Source organism: Hipposideros armiger, unplaced genomic scaffold (genome assembly GCF_001890085.2).
Source record: "Hipposideros armiger isolate ML-2016 unplaced genomic scaffold, ASM189008v1 scaffold_172, whole genome shotgun sequence".
Lineage (NCBI taxonomy): Eukaryota > Metazoa > Chordata > Mammalia > Chiroptera > Hipposideridae > Hipposideros > Hipposideros armiger.
Window position 1 is genome coordinate 2,856,724 of NW_017731522.1, and position 25,653 is coordinate 2,882,376.

A 25,653-nucleotide genomic window follows, 5' to 3' on the forward strand; every position below is an offset into this window, starting at 1 on the left:
TGACAACTCTTGAAAGACTTGAAAAGATGCCAGAAGGATCCTAGCCAACTGTAGTGACAGCTGGAGTTAAAAAGGACAGAGTTTAAAAAGCAACTTACTACTAATTTTTTATATCAGAAAGACAACAGAAACAACCTGAGATGACACTGAAAGAAAAACAATTCATTATACCCTTTCTTAATTGAACAGTTAATATCCCTAAATCTGGCCAAACCAAAAATGAATGACTGTCAGATGGTCCCCTGATGCCGTCAGTCCTTATTCTATCATTCATGGGCAAATATTTTTACCTATTTTAAAACAGACAAAGGAAAAAGATGTTTAAAGATTCCGCCAGACCATTAGGAATGCCCTAAAAAATTCCAGAGCTTTTTAGTATTTTCCTAAAAGTCTGCTTACATGCACATTTGCCAACATTTCACTACAACAAACCTCTTAAAATTAATAAATTACCTGTCAAATTCCATAAAAACAGATGGTCACTTGGAGACAGGAGAAGATGTTATCACTCTGTTTTACACAGCTGTTCAGATCAGGAAAAAATCATTTCATTTTCCATAACATATAATAAACCGTGTTTAAGATTCCTAATATTAGGCATAAAAATGAAAATGTCATGCAGCTGTTTCTGTGTTACATATCTGGTTATTATTGGGAAAACACCTTTAATAGTAAAAAGAAACAAAAAAACATTATAATAAATAAGAACTGAAATTGGTCTTTGTTTTATCTTAAAAATCATCATGCTACTTCTCAATCCTTTGCTATCAAAAGATTTTCAATTGTTGAGTGTTCCTAAATCGAGGTATTCTAATATGCTATTTAACACAATTAAGAATTTATTAGCAATCCCTTATCAATGAGAAAGCACATATAGCTGAGTATCTGATACCACAATTGTTTCTTCCTAGTACTCCTTTCAAGAAGGTGCTTTACGAATTTTATCAGAAATCTAACACATGAAACAATAAGTCAACACAACATTAGTGTCACACATTTGAAATGAGATTTTGATTTGTTAGTCTCCAACACATTACTTATATTACTGTAAATCACATGAAGATGAAGACATTTGGCACCTAAGAATAGTTATGAAATAACCAACCCCAAGAGCATGCCTCTATTTATGCTCAGAGCTCTCTTGGTTCTATATTTTTAGCAAAAGACATAAAACTTGATAGCTAAATATATGGCCACTTTTTTCCCATTACTTGCCAGGAGCACCAATGTTTAACTCTTCAAAATGTCCACAAAATATATCTACGACATTCAACTATTGTAAGAGTGGGGGGATTCATTTAGTATTAGCAAAATAATTAAAATTTTGACAGGCCGCATTGACTTAACTGCTGGGTAGTGAACTCAGCAGGAAATACCTTCCAAAGGGCCCTACAGGAACACGATCAGAATCTCTTACCAAGTCTACATTGCCCCAGTGACCTCTGCCTCTCCAACCTCACCTACTTCCACTCCCCGACCAACTATACCCAGGCTCCATGATCATCCTTCTGTCTCCTGAAAACGCCAAGCTCATGGTCATCACCCATATGTTCCATCTGCTTGGAACACTTCTCCCTTAGATATATCTGCAGCTGTTCAGCATTCATACCACAAATGTCATCTCCACAGAGAAGCCTTCCTTGACCACCGGCTCCTTCCCTGCCGTCCGATCACTAGCTCACTGTCCTCTTTTATTTTCTTCATAACATTGATAACCTTCGAAAATTACTTTGTATGTGTTTACGTTTATTTTTTGTCTTCTACCAGAACTTAAAGCCCTTCACAAGAATTGTTTTATCCACAGCGACATCTCCAGCACCAAGTACCAAACATAATAAATGCATACTAAATAAACAAACTTTATTTTTCACCAAACTAACAATGTGATTGAAGTGGCCAAACAATCCATTTGAATCCAACTTGTATCTTGGATACTCCTCTCACTACTGGCCTCATCATCAGACTTAATCATAGGATGGGATGAGGAATCCATGAGGCCAAGGGGACGTGCCCAGGTGCCCAGATACTATCCCTTTGAAGTTTCTGCCCAAATGGCCTCTTCACAAGATCTGGCCTACTGGAAAAACATGGTGCCCCCTCTGTATACTCTTCGGCTGAAGGGCTGGCCAAGGAGTGGCTATTTGCTGAAGAGGTGGATGGATCTAGACGTGAATGCACATGAGGCACCACCATACTGGATGGGCTGAGGTGAAAAGGAGAATGAAAACCAGAGGTTGGTAATCCCTGTTGCACACTTTTGTGTAAAACTCGAGAAAATACAGGAATGTGAAATTCAAACCACATCTTCCAGGGCATTATGAAGGTATGTCTATCAAGGTAAGACATTTTATTCTATTTGGGATACATGTACTTCAGTCTATTCGACAGGCTGTTAGCTTGACTTATAACGTTGTATTTGGAACATGTGGGACATGGGCCTCTTGGTACTCTTGCCCCTGGTCCTACCAATGATGCAGTGGGCCTACCTGCCACTGGGAGTCCTCCATCAAGTCCCCTGAGCCCTCCAAATCTGGTTCCTCATGGGAGAGAGAAAATAATTCCTGCCCTTCCAACACCCCATATATGTGAAGAGCAAATGAGATCATACGTAAAAATCTATAAAAGGTGTAATTTTGAGGGCCGGCCGAGTGGCGCGTTGGTTAAGAACTGGCTTGGGACGCCAGAGAGCCCCGGTTCGGATCCCACATATGAGGGCCAGTGACACTGCCCTCCACAGCTAAGATGCTGAACAACAGCTCAACCTGGAGCTGGGCTGCCATGAGTCGCCGGCGACGGCATAGGCTGCAGTCCCTGCTGCAGTAGGCTGCCATAAGTTACCATGTGTAGCCAGCAGCCAACGTGAGCGGCCAACAGCCGCCGTGAGTGGCCGTCCAGAGGCCGGCGACGGATCTGCCTCGGCCGGGAAGAGAGCAATGATGGTGCCAACTTGGGCCAGTGAAGCAACATCCTCCACAACTAGACTGAAGAACAAAAGGACAGCAACTTGTCTGTTCCCCTTCCCCCATTCCCTAGCGCTGTTCCCATCCCTCAATTCCCCAATAAAAACTTTAAAAAAAAAAAGTGTAATTTTGAAATATTTGTATCGTGTTCTTTTCCACATGCTATCCTACGTATGCAGGCAAGCAAGGACCATGACAATTTCCATTGCCAATATCAAAGCCACTGTGGCTTTTGAGAAATGTTTGAGCTAGGTGGGGTTTTGCTTTTCATTTCATTTTTTCAGAGTGTTAAGTATTCATAAAATTATTTCTCTATCCTGCAAAGTTTCATATTTTTCCAAAAAGAAAAAAGATATCAGGCTCCCCAAGAGGTTAGACATTAAAAGAGAACTTTAAAAAACAAACAAAACAAAACCCTTTTAGAATCATTTATAGTTATTTATAGTTAGAGAGGCATGCCAACTGAAAAAATGCCTCTTCAACTATTTAGTCCATTGAATACAGCCCTGCTTTCCAGGAAAAGCACATAACGAACAGCATATGAAGTATACTTTCCGGGCTGTTTCAGATCTCCCAGGCCGTCTGTCCTGAAGCCTATCCTCCTATCCCAGAGAAAGGATGATCTCAGAGATTTAATAAATCAAAAGCACAAAGAAAGCATACAAAGGAGTTAAGACAAATGAAGAGAAACTCAAAAACTTATAGAGGGCAGAAAGGCAAGCTGGCAAGAGCACTGTAAATGTTAAAACAGACTCAGGCCAATCCAGGACAAGGGTAAATGAAATCAGATTTCGGTGGACTAAGAATCAAAAAGACTGCATTTTAGGTGATCAAAACCCTTTTACACAACGCATCAAACTCATCAAGTGGGGTACACTAACCACTATAGCCAAAAACTAAATAATAAAAATCTACATCAAAATACCCTTTAGAGTTCATCAAGACATGAGCTTTCCAATTTTCTATGTAAACAGTCCCACCTCTTAGGTTTACAGGTCAAGTAAATTCAGCAGGAAACCTACCTGTATATTTTAACAGCAGTAATAATTAAAACAGCTAACATTTACTGAGTGGCCCAAATTTGCATGCACTTAACTAACTGTAAAACAATTGAGTTATTACAATAATATAATGAGGAGTCTCACAGCAAATCTTTGAGGCAAGAAATGTGAGTCCCTTTTTAGATGGGAAAACTAAGGCACAGAGGGGCCAAGTGACTTGCCCAAGATCTCCTGCCAGAAAATGAGAAGCAAACCCCAGGAGGCTTGGCTTCGCAGAGGCAGCCAACACGACCATCCAGAGAGGTAAGTGGTAGAATCAAGAACTAAGAGAAACCTGATACTTTTTCTGCCATGTCCTCCACAAATATGTATTTATCACCACCATGTACAAGGGTGCCCTGCACAGTGGATGAGAAATGAAGCTCGTATGAATTCAGGCCTGGAAACTCATTGTCCTGATGGAGGAGGAAGATAGGCCCTCTTATGGATAGGGCCTCACACAGGACCTTCACATACAATCCCTCACGTGATCCTCACAACATCCTAACCTGTAATTCCCAGATCACAGAGGAAGAAACTGAGCCCAAATAAGCCAAGCAAGTTATTCAGGGTCACAAATGTGTTCAATGGCATTGCCCACATGTGAACTGGTATTAATTCAATGTTCATCTACCCAGCATCCCCGAATGGTCTGGGAAACAGATCCTCTTTGTTATTCAGGACATCAAACCAGACAAATGGAAAAAAGGGGCTGGTACTATCTAATCACAATCATACGCAGTGCTCTATCCCACCCCTAAAATGCCGGAGGAGAATGGCTGAATACGGAAGCCACAGCTCACATCCGACCTTCTGAATCCCATTCAAATATTCTCCCCACCACACCAGGTACAGTCAGCCCATGTACTATATAGGAAACTCATGATGGAACTGTAAAATGTTGCTCATGATGGGTTCAGCCCTTGGCAAATTAAATTGAGGAGAGCTGGCCCCATTATCCAATATCCATGGCTTTCTTGCTCACTACAGAAACAAAGTGCTTTGGTGAGCTGGGGTAGCAGCTGCAGGCTACCAAGAAGACTCACTTTGTGAGCAGCCATCGTTTTTCTGAGACAATCTGTTTATATTATTCTAGGACTTGATCTATACACTGCAATCTCTACATTTATTCCACTGATTTCTTTTGCATGGTTTCAGAGAGAAATGCCATATTGTATGGCTGTAATATAGAAGGTATGTGTAATAATTATTAAAATTTGCTATTGTACTCTCTAGGTTATTCAGATCATCATACTACAGCAAATAGCATATTCAGTTGGTCTAACACTTCCTCAACTCCCTTCTTCATCTGCCATATTCCATACATCAGCAGGTCCCGTGAGCTCCACTTCCAAAATAGACCCCAAAGACATCCCAGAGATATACGAGTACATACTACTTCTCGTTCCTCTGCCCCCCTCATCATCCAAACCACCACCTTCTCATGTGGAGGACAACAGCCTCGCTCTGCATGCAGCTCACTCAACAGTCCATTACAAGGAATAACTTGTCCTGCTTTGCCTGGAACTTTCTTGGTTTTAACCACTGAAAGTCCCTATCCCGGGAACCCCTCACTCCTGGGCAATCCAGGATAGTTGGGCATCTAGTTTATGGTGAACTTTTTATATAATCGGTAAGATCAGGTCCTTGCTGTGGTCGAATGAGTCATGGCCCCATTCACCCACCCCATGCAAAATGGGTCATGTGCCCTTGTAGTTCCCTCCGCTTCCACTAGAGGTGCTGCTCGTTTCACTTTGGGCTCAACCAGTGGGATGTCAGCAGATGTGACACAAGCAGAGGCTTGAAACACCCTTGTAGGTAGGTTTGCTCTCTTATGTCTTGGCCATTTCCCTGTGAAGATACGCCAGCTAGTCCCAAGACGACGAGATGCACATGGAGAAGTACTGGACCCACCCAGCAGCGTGCAGCCACGTCCGATGAGGCCCTGCGTGGGCCAATACAGACATTTGAGCAAGAACAAATGACTCGCTGGGTATGGGGATGGTTTGGCATCTAGCACTGTTAAGATGCCTAATAGATATGGATTTTATCAAAATCATTTGGTAGTTTCCCATCTCACTAAGAAGAAAATCCAAAATACTTACCTAGGCCTACAAAGCCTGCTCTCACCTACCTCTCAAATCTCACCCCATTGCCCTTCTCTAAATTTCAATCTCACTGGCCTTTCTGTTTTTAAAACTGACAAAGCTGTTTCCCATTCAGGGTCTTGGCCCCATGGGCCATCTCTGCCTAGAAGTCCTCACTCCTGGTTCTTCACTGACTCCTTTTATCCCTACATGTCAGCTTAAAATCACCACCTCAGAGAAGACCTTCCTGACCATTCCAAGTCCTCCTGATTTTACCACTTCTTTATTTCCATTGCAGCACTTCTCAACCTGTAAATTATTTGTCTGTTTGTACTCTGAAAACTCACCAAGTTCAAATATTCAAATACTTCTCAATAAGTTACTGAATATCAACTGAGCGGTGCCCAATGTTCCAGAAAATCTGTTAATCTGATACCCTCGTGGTCTGAGGTGCAAAACATTTTTATTATTGAAAACAGCAGGTGAAAATGGATAACACAGTAAGGCTACAGATGATGTTTATCAATCACTGGTACATTTTTAAATTAAAGGTTCAAAAGGGATTTAATGGGGAAAAAATGTTAGCTGACACAAGCTGATAAAAACTAGAGAGAATTATGCCAGACTAATAGTTGTATCATTCTTTGTAAATGAAACAGTATCTCAATATTAAACTCCTATAACTGCTTAAATCAAAGGAAGATGAACAAATAAAAAGTTGTTTGGCCTGGTATGAAATTACAAGCCTGTTCGCTACAGAAGTTAAAACAGAAACAATGAAAGTATCATTCTCTATCATCAGTTGTAGTTCCATGCTACCGGCCAAGTGGAAAATTTTAGCTATCTGCCTTCAGGGACTTCAGTGTTCACAAAAGACCCCTTTAAACTCCAACCACTGTTAAGTTAAAAGGCACTGAATCATGACAGTGAATATGTTTCTATATTGAGAATATTTTTGTAATGTGAACCACAATAGACCCAGATCCTGGTTCAGCTAATGGGTGCTGCTTGCAGTATTCACCGCAGGAGAGGGGGAGATACCAGGGCTCCTGAGAGTTCTAATAAAAATCAACCCAAGAAGAGAAGAGACAGATGCCAGGCAGCTTCAAGCAGGAAGGGAGGGCTTCGGACTAAGCTTTGGGTAGTAAGAGGGTACAAAGAGATGGCGCCGAGTCCCTCCGTGAAGGCAAGCAGCCTTGTTAGCAGGGCTCTGGAGGCCGAAGCTCTGGTCCCTTGGCTCTGGGCTCAGAAGTAAAGGACCCTTGACTGTTTCCTGTCACTCGGAGGTGCTCCACTGTGCCTGGAATTGTGACGCCCACTAATGTAGTTACCTTACCGAAGGTGCGACCTCACAGTCCAGCCTATGTGGACCTTCTAGGGACTCAGATTTTTCTATAAACTAGGAATGAGGATGATGACATATCTCAGAAATGTCTTATGAGGCTTCTATGAGGTAAAGCACATTTTCCACTACCTAGCCCATGTGTCCAATAAATATTGCAGAATGCATGAATAAATGAAAGCCTTAGCTTCTGTTGAAGTGTGCTCTTCTACTTGAAAAGGGGGGGAAAAAAACGTGTAAAACATTTGTCTTCTAAGACATCAATCAAGATGGTAGATATGAACATTCCAGTCATGAGAAAAACATTTCATTTTGTAAATGTGCACTTTGGTATTTTGGTTTACACATCATTCTCATAAGTTTGGTCGATGAGTATCTAAGCTCCTTAGTCTGACGAATTCTGATTGGGTACCCAAACTTTCCAGTCCACAAAAACAAGGAACGATCTGGGTTTACCCAAAGCAGTATCCCTTGAGGGGTTGTCCACAGATACCTATCTCAGAAGGCACCCATCTACACTGTCCTCAGGCAGAATGCTTTTCTTTCCCACCAATAACTACTCTGACACACAACTAGCAAAATAATCTAAGTTATGACTTCTCTCTTCAAAGCTGGTATTGCTAATTTTTCACCAATTATTTTGAGGGATCATTTCCAGGAGACCCAAAGAGAAAAAAAGATTACTTACATCACAAGTGTTTGTGAGCCTTCCCTGGGTTTCCTTATAGTTCCTTCTCTTATCAAAGCACAGCTAACACACCACTCTCAAAATTATGATGAGCTACTGTCTAATACTGCAGAACATTATTTTTTTCTAAGAGTACAGAAGCCAGTGATAAAAATGGTACTGTAACGAAAATACTTGGGGTACCTTTCAACTGAAATAAACACACATCCAAGATCCTATAACTGAAAGTAGAGCTGGTTTATCTAAATAGGATAAAAAGCTCCTAAAGACCAAAGACTTTCTTTAACATGATCTGCTAGAGCAGAGAGAGCCTGACAGAAGGTAAGGCTCCTTCTTAGTTGATTCATTCCTGGCAATACCAGAAGACATGACCATCCCTGCATTTTGACCAAGGCTGTTTTTGGGACAGTAGACAGGAGCAGCCTGAAGAGAACCCAGGACCAATTTACGCCATAAAGCTGGCAGCAGGCAGAGCTGCCAAGCGGATGTGTCTCTTCATGAATTCCCACCTTTCCACCAGGGCCAAGGGGGCTGCTGGTCCCTCAGTTTTACCTTCTCCCTAAACCAAGCTTAAGGACACAGCCCCAGGGCATTAGAGAAAGCCCACTTGGGTGAGTACATCAGAGAAGTCCTTCTTGGCAACTGTTAACCTAGACAGAAGGTTCCCTGGGGTGTCTGTTCTCTTATTGATTTTCCCATTCAGTTACCACTTACAGAACGCATACTATGTTTGAGGTACCAGGAATGCCAAGATGAATGGGAAACAGCCTTGGCCCTGGAACAAAGAACCAAGCTTTGTCCTAACCAACTGTTTTTATACCCTGCTCCCTGCAGTCATTCCTAACAGTGTCAGAAAGGGCCTTTCATCTCCTTCATCCTTCATTTCAAAGCTGCATGAATCATGGGATAATACTTAAAGCTATCATATTCTGTCCTACTAAACAGGCTTCATGTCAAGGACAGCTGCTATCAAGGAGTCATCCTTAAAGTTACTCTTTCAGTAAGGTGACCAAATACTTTATTGTTTAAATGTAAATGGTTTTGAAAGTGAATGGGGTTGCTATTAATAATAGTTTTAGAATAACAGATGTATCTAAGTCTGTCGCAGGCAAACCAGTAAGGATGGTCACCTGTGCTTAGAGACCTTATGGAAACTTTAAATGCCAGATGAATCTTGAAACCTCCTGCCCTGGTTAACAGGAACACACATAACCGATTTCTTATATGAAAAGTACTGCGTGAGAGGTCAGCCTACAACTATCTTATAAGGAACAGACCACACAGGTGAAATTATCCTCTACCCCCACCTCATGCACACTGAGATGTGGAATATACCACCTACTGTAACAGCAAAAACCACAGCAATATAATGACAGCAATATAATGCACTGTTGGTGGGAATGCAAATTGGTACAGCCACTTCGGTAAACAGTATGGAGGAGGTTCCTCAAAAAATTAAAAACACAACTACCATAAGCTGCAGCAATTCCACCTTTGGGTATTGATCCAAAGGAAACAAAAACATTAACTCGGAAAGATCTGCACCCCCATGTTCACTGTAACATTATTTAAAACAGTGATGATATGGAAACAACCTAAGTGACCACTGATGAATGAATGGATAAAGAAAATGCAGTCTCTCCCTCTCTCTCTCTCTCTCTCTCTCTCTCTCTCTCTCTCTCTCTCTCTCTCTGTGTGTGCCTGTGTNCTCTCTCTCTCTCTCTCTCTCTCTCTCTCTCTCTCTCTCTCTCTCTCTCTGTGTGTGCCTGTGTGTGTTGCCAAAAAAATGTATACACATTTTTAAAAAGTGAAACTGTATTAAAACTGTAATACTCAATATATACTGATAACAAAAGATGAATACAAGCCATGTTTGACTTCTGCAATTACAAGAGGTGCTCAAAGTGGTTACCATCAGAGTCCAGACACTTCTGATTACAGTGAACTACTGCTTGAGTAATGCTGACCAAAGTGTCCACTTGTATACAATTTTTGGCACCCCCCAGTACACATACATACATACACATTATATACACTATGGAATTATTATTCAGCCATAAAAATAGAGGGAAATCCTGCCATTTGTGACATACATGGACCTTGAGGGCATTGTGCTAAGTGAAATAAGTCAAACAGAGAAAAATACCGTATGATCTGACTTATATTTGGAATATAACAACAATGAAAAACCCCCAAACTCAAAAAATAACAGATTACAGATTGGTGGCTGCCAGAGATGAGGGATGGGGAGTGGGCAAAATGGGCGAAGGGAACTCAAAGGTACAAACTTCCAGTTATTACATCCCCGTGACTTATTTATTTTAAGTTCTGGGGATGTAATGTACAGCATAGTGACTATAGTTAATAATACTGCATTGTATATTTGAAAGTTTATAAGAGTAGATCTTAAAAGTTCTCACATACACACACAAAAAAAGTGTAACTATGGGTGGTGATGGGTGTTAATTAGACTTATTGTGGTGATCACTTCACGATATATACATATATCTGTACACCTGAAACTAATGTTATGTCAGTATCTTAACACACACACACACACACACACACACACACACACACACAAATGACAACATCTACCCATGTTTCCTATGAGCCAGATGCACATTAAGACCTAGGTCACTCCTCCTACCAAATCCATGGGTAGATACAACTGACATCCCATATTTTACAGCTGAGGAAATGGAGTCCCAGGGAAATTAAACACATCTGATAAAGGAGAGAAGCAAGGTTTGATAACAAGGCGGTCTCCTCCAGAGCCTACCTTCTGAGACACCACAGCACTAAAGGGGAAAGTTAGGCTGGACCAAAATGAATGAGTACTAGTAACAATGGTAATGATCCCAGCTAAGCATTACTGAGACTTCATTTCTGCTATGCCTTCTACATACATGACTTTACTTCACTCTCATGGCTCCCCTAAGAAGTATTATTAACCCATTTTACAGATGGGAAAACTGAGAATCCTAAGGGTCAAATCACTTGCCGAGCTGGCATGTGGCAGATGCAAGATTTGAATTTGGCCAACTCCAGGGTGATCTTCCCTGGGTTAAAAGGCACTCTGTGAGGGAAGAACATGGACAAGGGCAGGAAGGGAACCAATGTGGCCACACACTGGGAAATGGCACAAAGGGGCCCAGTGTGGCCAAGACAGACCACAACCATGTCAGGGACAACTTGCCATGAGAGTTTACACTGAATCGGCTAAACAGGGGAGAGTAATAAGAAATTCTGAGCAAGATGAAAGTCATGAAAGGAGAGAGATTTTCTCATGTTTATGATACTCATGTGTAGGTTATTTATAAAGAAAATATATACTTATGTGAAGTTGTTTTTCCACAATATATCTAATACCTGAAAACAGAACAGTTTGATTTCTGCATATCAAATACTTTTAACAATGTTACTTTTCCTGTTATCCACATCCCATCTGCTTCCTTTACCCCATACTGAAGGACTGGTATATTCACTCAAACAAAAGTCTGAAGAAAAAAATTCTAATACTTGGCCCACATTTAATTTGAGAAAAATAACAGACTCACAAATCCCTTAGCTTGTTCCATGTTGAATGAAAGAAAAAAATACATAACTTGAGGTAGCTTGCTTACTCCTCTGGTCTTCTTCCTGAAGGTAGATCAAGCAATGTAGTTTTTTTAATTTCCTCAATTCATTTCCTGAGTTTTTTGTAAGTAACCTAGAAACGTCAAGTGGAGCCTTAGTACTGTTTATGCACATCTGTTAAACAATGCCAACTCCTGTAATAACCAGCTTGGGGAATAACGTAGCATCTTAAAAACAAAATTCCTTAGGTAGTATTTAATCTGTTGAAATGTAAAAAAAAAGCACAATTTTTGTTTTCTTTCAAAATTATGTAACTTTTGATTTCATAGACCACAGTCTCCTAGAAAATATCAGGCAACACTATATGAGTAATATATTCATTATCAAATCATCTGATGATGTCCACTAAATATAGTTTAACACTTGGATATTACTGCAAAAGCACTGAGCATTTTTACTTTTTATCTCCTGTTGATGTTTTAATAGCTGTTATTATATTCCTTTTATGATGGCTCAGAATACGCACTCAGTTCAAACCAAAAAAGAAAGAAGGTAAATGGCTGAGTATGTTTGTATAAAGCATGCACTACGTATGTCTTTTTTTACCTGAATCGTTCCTTGAAATATGTATTATTATCCTTAATTTTTCAGTCAAGTAAATTGTAGTTTAAGTGATTAAAGTAAAGCAGGGCTGAGAGCTGTGTTCTGACTGTAGAGTCCATGCTTTTTCTAAGCCAAGAGGCAGAGACAAATTCCGCCAAATTCTAAACGCTAGAGACTACTACATGGTCACAAACCCCTTTCCTCTTCTTCCTAAGTGTGCACGAGACTATGTTCCCCGTCTCTCTTGCAGTTCATTGTGATCATCTGATGAATTTTAGCCAATAAATAGAATGTGATCTGAGTGAGGTGGCCACCGCAAAATCTCTACATGCTCCACCATGCTGCTTCCTCTTCAGTGGCTGAGATGAACACAATGCCCAGGGCATCTCCGGATGCCATGTGAGGATGAGGGCGGAGTAACATGACGAAAGAGCCTGGATCTGTGGGTCATCACTTGGAGGCAGGTCAAGAAGGCCACACTGGACTTCTGTGACTAAGAAATAACTCTGCATTGTAGTAAGCTGCTGAGAATGGGCAGTTTATGGGTTACAGAAGCTAGCATTACCTAATATACCCAAATAGAAAACAATTTAAGTCATAACAGGAAATGACAGTCAATCTAGGGATTATCATACAACCATTAAAACAATATTTTTGAAAAATATCTAATATTTGGGTAATGTTCATGTTATTATGTGGAATTTTAAAAATAAGATACAGAAGTGTATGTCTAGTATTTTCCAAAATATAAACATTCTCAATTATATTTATGTAAATATGTACACAGAAATTAATGTTGCGGACTGAATGAATGTGCAAGAAAAATGTAAGAAAATAGGTTAATATTAAGTCAGGTCCCCTCTGGATGATGGGCTAGGAGGCTTTTACTTCTTTGTACTTTTCTATAGTTTCCAAAATCAAAATAACGAGCATAGTCCTTTTAAAATCAAAAGAGATTTCTGTTTAAGATTTCTCTTAAGGAACCAATATAGCCAGGCTGATAGATAATACGGAACTAGCTCTCAGGCCCCATTACCCCAAGCAAGATTTTTCTACACCTACAATCTCACCAGGTAGCCTTTGGATATTCAGAACTACCAAACTGTACACTGGGGTGAGACAAAGACCCCAGGGAAGAATAATTCACAGGAAAATCCTGGAAAATGTGACCATGCACATAACTAACTTCTTTGTTCATTCACAATGAGGTAGCTTTAAAAAACAGTTTAATAAATAACTCTGTTAATAATACACCGAAAAGACAGAAAGTGAAATGATGTCAGTTACCGTGGATACACAATCATGGGCAGGCAGAGATCTGATGACATTCGGAACTTTGGGTTTAAATGAGGATTACATGAGATCACACCCACAAAATGCTCAGCAGGATGCCAGGCACTTGGCAGGAGGCCAAAGGTTAAATGCAACCACTATTATTTTTATTGGTTAAAGTGTGAAAAGAAGAATTAATCTTTGCTTTACTACACTGCCAAAATTCAAGGCGAGGCATTAATTTTCAGAGCATTGTTATTCGTTTCTAAGGAAACTGGCAGGAAGCTACATGTGAGCTTCCATAATGCTTGCCTGCCCACAACCTGCCTTGATCTCACCTTCACTCTGTAGGTCTCCTGCTGCTTCTGTTCAGTGAACACCACAAAACAATGAGGGAAAAGATATTCTAGCACACAGAAATTCCAAGGAGAGGACCAGGGACACTCATTTATATTTGCAGACTCAAGAAGAAGAGAAAAGGACATTTTATAATAGGGGGATCTCTTTACAAAAATATATACAATAGGAGTTGGGAACCTGTTGAAAAATACAGTTAGGAAAAGCCTTTAATGCCAATTTAGGTGTTCCTTTAAGGAGGACTTGTAAGTAAATATTAGCAAGTAAAAATTTTCTGAATAACAGTATTTATTGAGCATTTGCTTTGCCTCAGGACCTATGATAAACACTTTCTGTCTGGATGAGTCAGAGTTTTTAGCAACAAGCAACAGAAATTGACGCCAGCTGAAATAAGCATGAAGTAAATTACAAAACAAAAGATATTGGGAGGCTCACATCCTCACCAAGGAGGTAAGAAACTGAGGCTCAGAAAATGGGAAGGAACCAAAGAGGACCAGCAGCAGCCTGGAAAAGTCAAATTCACCACAGAAACCATCAATCTCATGAGGACACCACCATTATTTTTGGAAAGCAGACATTGACTGCTACAATCTCTGCTGGCCCACATGAACCATTTGCTTCTCTGCATTCCTGACTCCAGATTCAAAATAATGGGCAGCTGATATGGTGGTAAAATGAAGATTTAATGCAGAGAAATCAATGTTATCCTTGCCTGTCATTATAAGACAATAATGACCATCATCTCAATCCAAGGTTATAAGATCTTTGGCAAGGTCCTAACCACACAATGTGATATGGCAAAGCCACAAAGCCTAGGAGGCTGCTAACTGCCTCTAGAATTAATAGTATGTGTTGATCAGTAGTCGATGGGCAGCAGTTCCCTTTTTACCTAAAATACAATTCCCTAATGGTGTAAGTAATTCACAGGGCTTTAAGTTGTGATTATACATAACGAAAAGAATAAGTTATCATATTGATGAATGAAAACATGTTGTAGCTAAAAGCAATCCAAAGCTGGGCAAGTTCAATAAAAGCTCCTTATCTCCATTTTAGGATGTAGGTCATTAGCTCAGGGAAGATTAATTTCTCCATTCATATTTCAATTTCTTCATGGCAAAAAAATAATAATAACTGCGAGGTTTGAAATACAATTTTCTTGCTTAATCAAACGTTGAGCATTTCATATCAACATGAGTGGAATAATTAATAAATTGTAGCAATTCCACAAACTAAAAAGTGGTGGTCCTGATGAAGTTTCATCTGTGCTTATACGCAAATACTAAGATAGGCATTTTGAGTTATGTAAGGGACAGAGTCCTTTCATCTTTAAAGACAATTGAAAGGCAACATCAATATTAGACATGCACACAGTGGGTATTCTGTAATTATCTGTTGAATGTATACGTAAAATTTAGTCTATAGAGGTGAAACATAAGTAGCTAACAAACCTCCTCAGAAAACTGTAGGCAATAAAAACAACAATTCCTTCCTTCTTTAAAGCATGATTAGAAAAGGTAGCTCATATAAACTGCTACAGAAATGAATATTATCTACATATTAAAAACTTAATTCACCAAACCAAATTTACTCTCTCAATCAGACATAAGTCCATTTTCTGTGCAAGAAAATAAGGCTCTCACTCAATATCTTATCATTATGAATTGTGTTTCAGAAAAAAAAGGTTTACATTACCCATTTAAAACAAATGTTCAAATTAACAAGCTTTCCATAACTATCTGGCAAAATGTTCTATTGTCCAAAGAGATACAACAAAACGAATCATTATGAAAATATCTGCAGATTACACAGTTTCTATAAATTGCGCCTTAGAACCTGCTACATCCAGTTTAATTTAATCTTCTGATTTTATTAATATGTATTTTCCATCTTAAAAATGCTGACTCACACATAAAAATCTCCCAAGAATATTATCATCAAGTTAGCAAAGAGGATAAATGCTTGGGGAGGAGATTAAATCTAATCTGGCTGGGTAGAAATCCCATCTTTGTCAATTATTAGCTGTACAACCTTGGCAAGTTTTTAACCTTATCTTGCCTGTTTCTTTGCTTTGCAAAATAACAGTGCTGCAGTAAAAATGGCAGTATTTGACAAGTGATTGAATATGTTAGACACGAGAGGCATTAGAAATGATCTGGAGGTATCTCAGCTCGGTACGTAGAGGGATATAAAAGGAAGGGAAGGTTTAGAGCAACCAAGAGATGACAAGTTCCATTTGGGCCAGGAGAGATGAGACTCCCATAAATGGATGGCCAAGAGACAACAAGGAATGTGGTTATGACACAGAGATTAGTAAGATCATACACACAGAGATTCCTGGAAATCAAATGCATGTCTGTCGTCGCCGGGGGGCTGCTGGTCTGCTTATGGCGGTGAGATGCCCAGGGAAAAGAAAGCACGCAGAGCCAACATGAGGAGGAACCAGCTAGCCAGCCTGCTTTATTCAGCAATAGCAACCATTATATAGAGGTTTTGGGGGAGGAGAGCGCAGGGAAGTGGCATACTTCCTCCCGCAGCTGTGAATCATGCTTACGTAAGGGTTTTACATCACCAGAGCCCAGTGCCTACGCAACAGGCTCCAGAGTCAAGGTTTGTTATATGTGGGGCCAGGTCTGTGTGGCAGCCTGCACCCATCTGGATGCCCCAAACCTCGTCCAGGGTCAGGGTCCATACGTCAGCCTGCACACAACTGACTCAGCCCAGGCCCTGTTGATGTCTAAATCAACATTGGTTTTCAAAATATTTTATTTTATAATTTATTTTATAAAATATCATTTTATTTTAAAACACATCCACATATGAAAAAAGTAGAAATGTGAGCAAATGCATATCAATCATTTACAAACTTTTTAAATTAAAATATGAACTCTCATAACACATGACTGATAGAATACTGATTATCACATGTCTTGGATTTGTCTATGAATTTGAATCATGACAGCAGTGAGGCCCCTGAAATTATATGCTGATAATGAGAATAATGAGAGCAAAAAAAATCTCATATAGGACTTACTTTTTGTTAGGCATATTATCCTTCCATATCATTTTTCCCATTAAAATATCATAAGGTCGTGGTCCCATTTTCAGGACAATCAGAAAGATTCATGTGTGATTCAGTTTTAACCTTTACCTCTAATCTATTCGGTCAAACTCCAATTGCGCTCTTGGTTCTTGTCAATCTTGTAGTGACAAGAATGTAAACACTATGAAGTTTTGCCAGATTCTTCCTGTTTCGCTTTCTTCAGGCAATCTCAGTGACATGCACACTTCCTTTTATATTCACTATTAACTCGGTTGATTTTCACCCAGTTAGCAATGGTACCATCTCTTCTTCCAACACGATAAATCTCCCCTCTGATCAAAATCAGAGAAGACTTTCCGTCTACCAAAGCTGCTCACTGAATAAGAGACAGATTACTCACTCACTCACCAAAGAGGTGCCTGGACTCATTTTCTCAATTCCCTTTTAGCTCTAAGCAGTATCACAGAGGGGCCCACCCCTGGCCACGCAGACTAAAGTAAAGGAGTTTCACAGGGGTGTGGCACACAGGCAAGGTTATTTCCAACCCCTTTATCCAGTTTGAGTTTTCTTTGAAAATGCTCCTCAAAAACCAAAATGGCTTTTTTAAAAGTTTACTTTCATTTTGTTAATTTTTTTTTTTATTGTTAGTTTCAGGTGTACAGAACAATGCAATAGTTACCCTTTTCACCCTCACAAAGTAACAACCCCCCTCCCCCCATCCACTGCCCTCCCACCCCAGATATCATGCTTATCTATTACAATTCCATTGAATCTGTTCCCGCACTCTACTCCATGTCCCGAGGTTATATGTATATATAATTATAGTTGACATACAGTATTATTCAACATCAGTTTCAGAAATACAATGCGGTGGTCAGGCCTCTACATCAACTATGAAGTGGACTCCCCAAAAGGACATTGGTCCATCTGGCCCCCTAAGAAATGCTTACAACATTATTGATTGTATTCCTTGGACTGTCTTTTTCTATCCCTGAGGCCATATTGCAATTACCAATTTGTATTGTCTCATCCCTTCCCCTCTCCTTCATCCCCTTTTGTTAAATTTTTATTTAAGCTTGCTTCATTGTCTGTCTCTTCCCCTCCCTTCACCCTGTAACTAATGGTCCCAGCATATAAATGCCATCATGCTAATTTCTCCAAAGCAAAAACTGTGTCTTAAAACCAGTGTGCAATCCCCAACCACAAAGTGGTGGCTAAATAAATGCTTACAAAACAAATCCATGACTAAGAAGCCAATTAGTTCAGTAAGCCAAATCTCCATGAAAATCTGAAAAGTAAGTCCCTTCAGCTGTGCAGTGCTTAAGGGAGGGTAATCAGCTGGCTTCCAGAATTCCCTGAAGAAGGACCCTCAGACCTGGAATACTAGTATGTCAGCACATTTAAGAAAATAATGGAGGAAATGAAGACCAACATGAACTTTACATTTCTTTGCTCTCATTACCCAACCCCCAAACCACAGGAGTATAAAACAAAAGTGATCATTTCATGTAAAAAGGTTGAAATACTAACCTTTACTGAGTCTATTACCAGATTTACTGAGGAGCACTCATCCAAGTTTAGGGCTAATTTTACTGGTTTTTTTCGCCATAAAAAACAATTTTGATAGTTTTTGAAAATGACACCAATGCTCATTTCTTAAAATATCAGTTGCTCTCAATTTCTAAATTTAACATCTGAAAAGTACCAACTTATTTCTTTATAATTTAAGTTCTAAGAAGAAAGAGGGCTTATTTCCCACTGCTGTATCCATGGTGCCGAATACATGGTCAATAATCAATAAATATTTATTAAAGGAAAGAATAAATATACATTTCAACTGACATAACATAGAAAAGATCTGGCATGTAAGCATCTGAAGGAACTTTGAAAGGGAGGTAAAAGAAGACCAATTGCTAGCTGAAGCCCCTCACTGCTTACTCTTAAAAGAGCATAGGAAATTGGAAAATGCAAATATGGAGCCTGTTTCTGTCTTGCACTCTCAAACCTGGCTGCGCTGTGTGGGCAAGGCCAGTTAACAGATGCTCTAGTTTTTATTTTCAATGGGAAATGACTGCTCTCCAAGGTTATGGGCAACGAATGCACATGCAAAGCCTTCCAGTGTCCAGATCTGAGCTGTCGAATATGAAAGCCACCAGCCACCAGCATCTATCGAGCACATGACATGAGATGTGCTGGGGGTATAAAATACAGACCAGATTTGTGAAGATGAGGACAAAAGAAAAAGAGAAAGCAAAACATCGTGTTGATAATTGTTTTATATTAATTACACGTTGAAATAATCACATTTTGAATATACTGGGGTAAACAATACAGTATTAAACTTAATTTGACCCATTTCTTTCAAGTTTTCTTAAGGTGACTTAGAAAACTTAAAAACATTTACGTGGCTCACATTATACTTCTATTGTACAGTCTGATCCTGACCAACAATAAGAGAGTACATATGCCACCAGAAGGAAAGTCCACTGAAAAACAGACAGCAGAATCAGATTCCTAATCTCATAATCTATAAATAGGGAAATTGGCTAGATTTTCTACCACATCCCAACATAGTCTCCCTCAAAACTCACAACAGCATTGAAAGATAAACACGTCAGCCTTGATTAACAGGTAAGAAAACTGAGGCACAGGAAGGAAAAGGCACTCCTGCAAAAGCCACGGAGTTGGTAAATGGCAGGGCAAAACACTGAACCAAAGTCAGCCTGACTTCCCCTTTCTCTCCACCAGTCACTCAGGGAACTTTCCCATGTTCTAAGAGTCGTAATTTAAAAAGAATGCCAACTATCCTTCCTGATTTACCCTGCGATGGCTTCTCTTTGACACTCCATACTCTTCAGTCTTCTTGCAGCCACTAAACCACAGATAAGAGAACTGGGTAAAATGGATTGAACTGAACTGAAAAACTCAGAAAAAATTACCATAGAGTGACATCCCATATGATGCTTTCTCATGTAAGAAAATCAAGTTTTCCTAATTGGGCTTTTTTGCTTTTGCAGCTCAAAGTTCTCCGCTGTGTCTGTCACTGTTAGTAGAACCTGCAACAAAGCCATTTAGTAACTAGTGGGAAACAGCTACCTGTGAATTCCCTAATTTGGGCCTGCGTATTTCACCTGGTATGAATTAGCTTACTTAGTCTCTTAGCGGCCTCCAGAGCTTCATTCGCAGTGTCTGCCACAAAGAATCTTTGAACTTTCACTCCGTTGTCAGACATCAGTTTCTTGCTCTGGTATTCTTGCAGGTTCAGCCATCGTCTGGAGGTTAATTGCACTGGCTAGAGAAATTGGAGGAGAGGTAAGAACACTTATTAATAACAAGAGAAATACCAGTCAACCTATATGGCCAGCCTTACAGGTACCCTCAAATGACCATCAGCAACACAGATTTTAGAAAAACAAAAGAAAACAAAGTATATTCATTCTTCAGGCTGAATCGTTTTTTGAATCAAAATGTTAAGAACTACACACACACACACACATACACACACACACACACAAATAAATGCAAATTTTTTAAAAAGCTATGAAAACTCAGTAAGATCTGTCATTTCGTTAACAGTAACACACCAATGTTGGTTTCCTGGTTTTGATACGATACCAAAACTATGTAAGGTATCAACATTAGGGGAAGCTGAGTGAAGGGACAGGGGACTCTTGCACTATTTTTACAGCTCCCTGTTGAGTCTATAAGTACTTTAAAGTAAAGTTATTTTTAAAAATGTTAAGGACTCTATTATATAGTGTATGCCTCCCAAACCCCCACCCCAAATAAATAAAGCTCACAGCATTATTTCAATACCTGTATGCACATCGTTAATCACTGTAAGGTATCTCAGGAAATCTGACGTCAATTGAGCCACAGACCAATCTATTTCTTTCCTGTAGTTTTTAATGGAGTCTAGGTATAATCATTATGTATTTAATGAGATTATCACACCAGAGTTGAGTGCAGAAACCTGAGTCACTATTAATTAAACTAGTTCCTAAAAACTGAAATTTGTGTATTAAAGTAAACTTGCTTAAGCATCATGTAGGAGTGGTTTCCCCATAGGCACTATCCCTTAGTTTGCATCTGTGCTGAATGAAAATGATCAAAGGGCAGAATGACATGAACAAATAAATTCTTCTCATTTTATACAATAAGATCAGCAGCATTCCCTATCAAATCCATAAGCCCAATGTTTAAAAGAAGAAAACAAGCAGGAGAAAATAAATACCCTAAGTTGAAGCTCATTTCCATCCATGAGTCATGATGCAAAGGAACCACTATTCACAGGAGAGAGGCAGGGTGGCAATGCCATGAACACACTAACAAATCAAAACATCAGGCACACAACTGGATCACATGACTGGTGGTGGAAGATCACCCGTCACACATCCTTGATTTCTGTCAAGGGCCCTGGGGGATGTCCAAGGCAGTTATCACACAGACCAGCAACTGAGGTCCACAGGGCTTTCCCACAGAGACTTATTAGCTTTCAGGACCCCAAATGTGTCCTTAAAATGGCATTTTCTTCTGGAATCTCCAAGCTACAAAGCACCCATGGAGCTCTTTGGGACAAGGGGCATTTCAAAGAGGCTCCAGCACCTTGGAACTAGAGGGGGTTCTACTCAAGGCCAGAATGTATCTTCAACTTCTTTTTATCTTTATGAATAATGTGATGGTGCTTGGCATATTGAAGATACTCAAAAAATACCAGCGAGGTGTCCAAGTGAATAACCCTTGTCTTTTGTTCTTGTCTTCTGATTCAGATAATTTTTCATTACCAGAAACTGACCTTTTCTAAACACAGAAAAGTAAAAGCCCTTTAGACCTAAAATAAGCATGATGTAATTTACACACACTGGTAAGAAATTCAAATTTCAATATGATTAAACCTATAAATATCTCTGTTCTGTCCTTATAAAAATTGGTAATGATGGTTTTAATACTGAAGTTGCCTGCACTTCTTCTTTAGAAATATATATGCTGGGATAAAAATAAATTGCCAGGGAAATAAGGTTCACATCATTTACTGTGTATTATGTAACTGTATATGATTTGTTAATCTTCTGAATCTTTAAGTCTTGATGAAACATTCACAATTTAAAACACAAAATTTCAAAAATGAACATATTAATTTTCTCAATAGTCTTAATGGCATGTCACATAACATACCAAGAAATATTCAAGTTTTAAGCATTTAGTGAAAGCCTCTTAAAAAAAGATAAGATTAAACATTAGATATACGCCACATCCTAGGACCACTTTTAAAAGGAATATGGGGAAGAATCCATAGATTAAGTCTATGTTGACATACCAATTTAAAGCAATTAACAAAAGAAGAAGAAAAAAAACAGGTTGAAAAGAACACTTGAGAGAGATCAAAAACAGCCACAGTGTGGTCACGGTCAATTCCTTTTCATCAGAACACTCACTGTATTAATTTTAGATATGTTAATGCAATTTGCTGCAGACTAATTGCAATTGATCCAGAAACCAGCTTCACAGACATATAATACGTATTGACGGCTTTTGCATTGACTCAAATGAAAGCCTGCTTAAAATCGGTTGCTCTTAAATGAAAAACTAACACAGTGAACATAGTTCCAAAGCCACTGCTGATTCCAAGCTATCACTCCATAAAGAGACCACCTTACAGAATTATCACCTATGTTTGTCAACCCTAAACTTGGAAGAATACAGTCCCTGACTGGGTCTAAAACTTCATTAACTCAACTTCATTTATTAAGAATTTGTGATAGATCTAGAGAGGAACAACTTAAGTCTACTTTTGCACGTTCAGATGGGAGAAAAAAGGAGAGGAGACATTTGCTAAGCAAATGGATAGTGTAAAGTATGCTGAAAATGTAATAAACTGCTGAACAATAACAGTAACAATAATAATAGTTCCGTCTACTACTGGTTGAGCACTTACCATGTGTTAGGCATTGTACTAAGCACTCATGTATCTAAGGGTCAAAACAATCATGAAAAGTTAAGTATTATTATCTTTCTCAATAGCTGTCATTAATGCAAACCAACAAATACTGCTAACCTCCCTTCTCCCAGGCGTTCCTGGCCTTAGCTGAAATTAGAAGAGGCCATGTGACTAGTTCTGGCTGATAAGCTGTGAGTACATATAGTGTGTGACACCTCTGGGCCAACTGTCCCACCCACCCAAGTTCTCTCTCTCTTGACCTGCGAATGGCAGTATTCAAGATGGCAGCTGATCTATGAACCAGAGGCCAGAGTGAAGACCAACACACCCAGGAAACTGGCAATGCTTGTGTAATGAAAAATCAACTTTTGTGAATTGTTAGCCACTGAGATTCTGGGGATTATTTGTTACTGTTGCAGAACCTAACCTATCATTAGCACCTAGTCTGTCCTAACTAATAAAACCATCTTATATATTAGGAAGCCCAGGCTGAAGGGTAAGTCACTGGCTCAAGATCACAGGAGGCTGCCAAACTGCAAAGCTTCTCTGATCAACAGTATTGACTGGCTGTGTAATTCTGCTGGTTCACTGCATCTGTATTCTAGCCCCACATTCCCAGAGGCCCTTGGTGATAAAGACTGAGACCGGGATGAATAAGATCACATTCCTGTTCAAAAGGCCAGAAGTCTACCAGGAATAGAACTCTCAGAAACGCTGGCACAGCACTTGTAAGGAAAAATGTGACTGCTTCCAACTTTGAGAGGGAGGAAGGTGGAGGTGTGAGTGGGTGCTGTCCTAAGACACTAGAATGGTAGAAGTAGTTTATTTCAACTCCTAGGAAGACAGCTACCTGTTAAAGGCCTAGATTAATCTCTTCACTGCAGGAATCTCTCAGGAAACCTATGAATTCTGGAATGTGAGTAATGGAAGAAGTTTAAAGATCATCTGATGCGGTCCTTGCCTTCTAATCGCTTCTGCCTGCATGCCTTCAGAACTCCCCACGCTCTTTGTCAACCAGTTTCTGCCCAAACTAGAGACTCTGTCCAGAGACTGGACTGTGGTAGGAAGACCGCGGGCTTTGTCTTCCTCTTTCTGAGTTGGGCAACAACTCCGGCAGTGGTTGCCTCTCCTCTGCAGCTCCAGGTCCCTCCAGACAGCCCTTTCTTCCATCATTCCAGTCCCACTACCTCCCTCACCAAGCCTCCTACACCCACCAGCTGGCCCTGGCCTGATAACACCATACCTTCTCCCACTCTCTGGGCCGGTTGAAGGTTCCTGCTGCTGCTAATCTCTGGGATACCTCCCCAGCCCCGTTTGCTTCTAATGGTTCTAACACCTCTGTAACTACTTGCCTTCCCCTGCTAAGTTCTATTAAAAGACTTGATGCTCCACAGAACCTGAAGGCGCTGCTTCAAGGCAGAGGAGCAGAAGGGAATGGCAGTGGCCCACTTAGGAAGGCAACATCGGGACCCTATTCTACAGCCATTTCCCAGGCAGTCATGTCTCTTATATTGAGATTCCAAGGTATGAAAAGACTACTGGAGTCCCACCATCATTTTACAGTCAGGAACCTTGAGACTAAAGAGGGCATTTAATGTGCCAAGGGACCCTACAGTGACCAGAGGCAGGATGAGAACCGGACCAAGTCCAATTTTCTTTCATTCATTCATAAGATTTTGGCAAAATAAACATATTAGGAACAGCATCATGTTCTCAAAACAGCTGGGGTGGATGGGTGCCTGGGTTCAGCTTATTGTGGGCCTGTATATGGCTGTTTCCATGGTTCCCTTCCCATCCATGTCTTAGAAAGAACAACCATTTCTAAGCAGAAGGAAGAGGAGAAAATACAACTTAAAAAAAAGCAGCACATAAAGATTTAAGGGCTTATGGGAAGAAGGGAGCAGAGGCAGAAGAAAAAGAAAAAAAAATGAAGGAAAGGACAAAGAGAACTAAGAGATAAAAAGACAATGACTAAGCAGGCAAAAATTCACCCAAAAAAAAAACCCCAAATAACAAAAATAAAAATCAAAGCACAAAATTAGACCGCTACACAGGAAAAAAAAAAAATCACACAACCAAGAAATCATCCTTCACCCCACGGTTTTAAAATTAGAGGTGCAGAAAATACTGAAATAGCACCACAGGAGGAGGAAAAACATCGATAAAGGGAGTAGAGTAAGTGATATCCCTGAGCTGGGCACCCCTAAAGGGAGGCTCTGTGAGCCACATCTGCTCACCGTGCTCGGCCTTCACCGCCTCCAGCCTGACTGCTGCTGGAGAATGGGCTCTGGGTTACCCCGCAGGAAAGAATTCCCAGGCCACAGAATAAGCAGAGCAAGCAGTAGATTTATTGAAAGAAAGAGGGTAGGACAGTGCACTCCCACAGTGGTAGGAGTGGGCAGGCTGGGAGAACAGGCACTGTGCAGAAGAGAGTTGGGGCTTGGGAATTTATTTTTAAAATGAGGGCGTGAAATATTCACGATTTAGGGGTGCATTATAGGCATTGCCAGGTGGGTCTCTGCTGACCACTCCTTCCCCCCCCAGGGAGGAGGGATTTTTGTCCTTATTTGGCCCTTGTCTGAACTGTCACAGTGACACAGGGGGTGGAGATCTTCTCTCAATGTAATGCTAACAATACTATAATCCGTTACAACTAGCTCAAGTTCACCCTGAGGGACAAGATGGCGTCCTGGGTCTGCTATGGGCCAACGAAATGGAGTTCTGACCAGTGCCGGAGCTGCACCTTT

General features: G+C 40.1%; 1 protein-coding gene across 2 annotated transcripts in view; it reads right to left on the reverse strand.

Annotated features, from left to right (window-relative positions):
* SUCLG2 (succinate-CoA ligase GDP-forming subunit beta) overlaps positions 1 to 25,653 on the reverse strand; it is a 311,276-nt gene that overhangs the window by 237,332 nt on the left and 48,291 nt on the right. For both annotated transcript variants that reach the window (XM_019652060.1, XM_019652062.1), the window contains exon 2: positions 20,119 to 20,260. In XM_019652060.1, the coding sequence (XP_019507605.1) occupies positions 20,119 to 20,260 (142 nt within the window). The remainder of the gene's footprint in view (positions 1 to 20,118; positions 20,261 to 25,653) is intronic.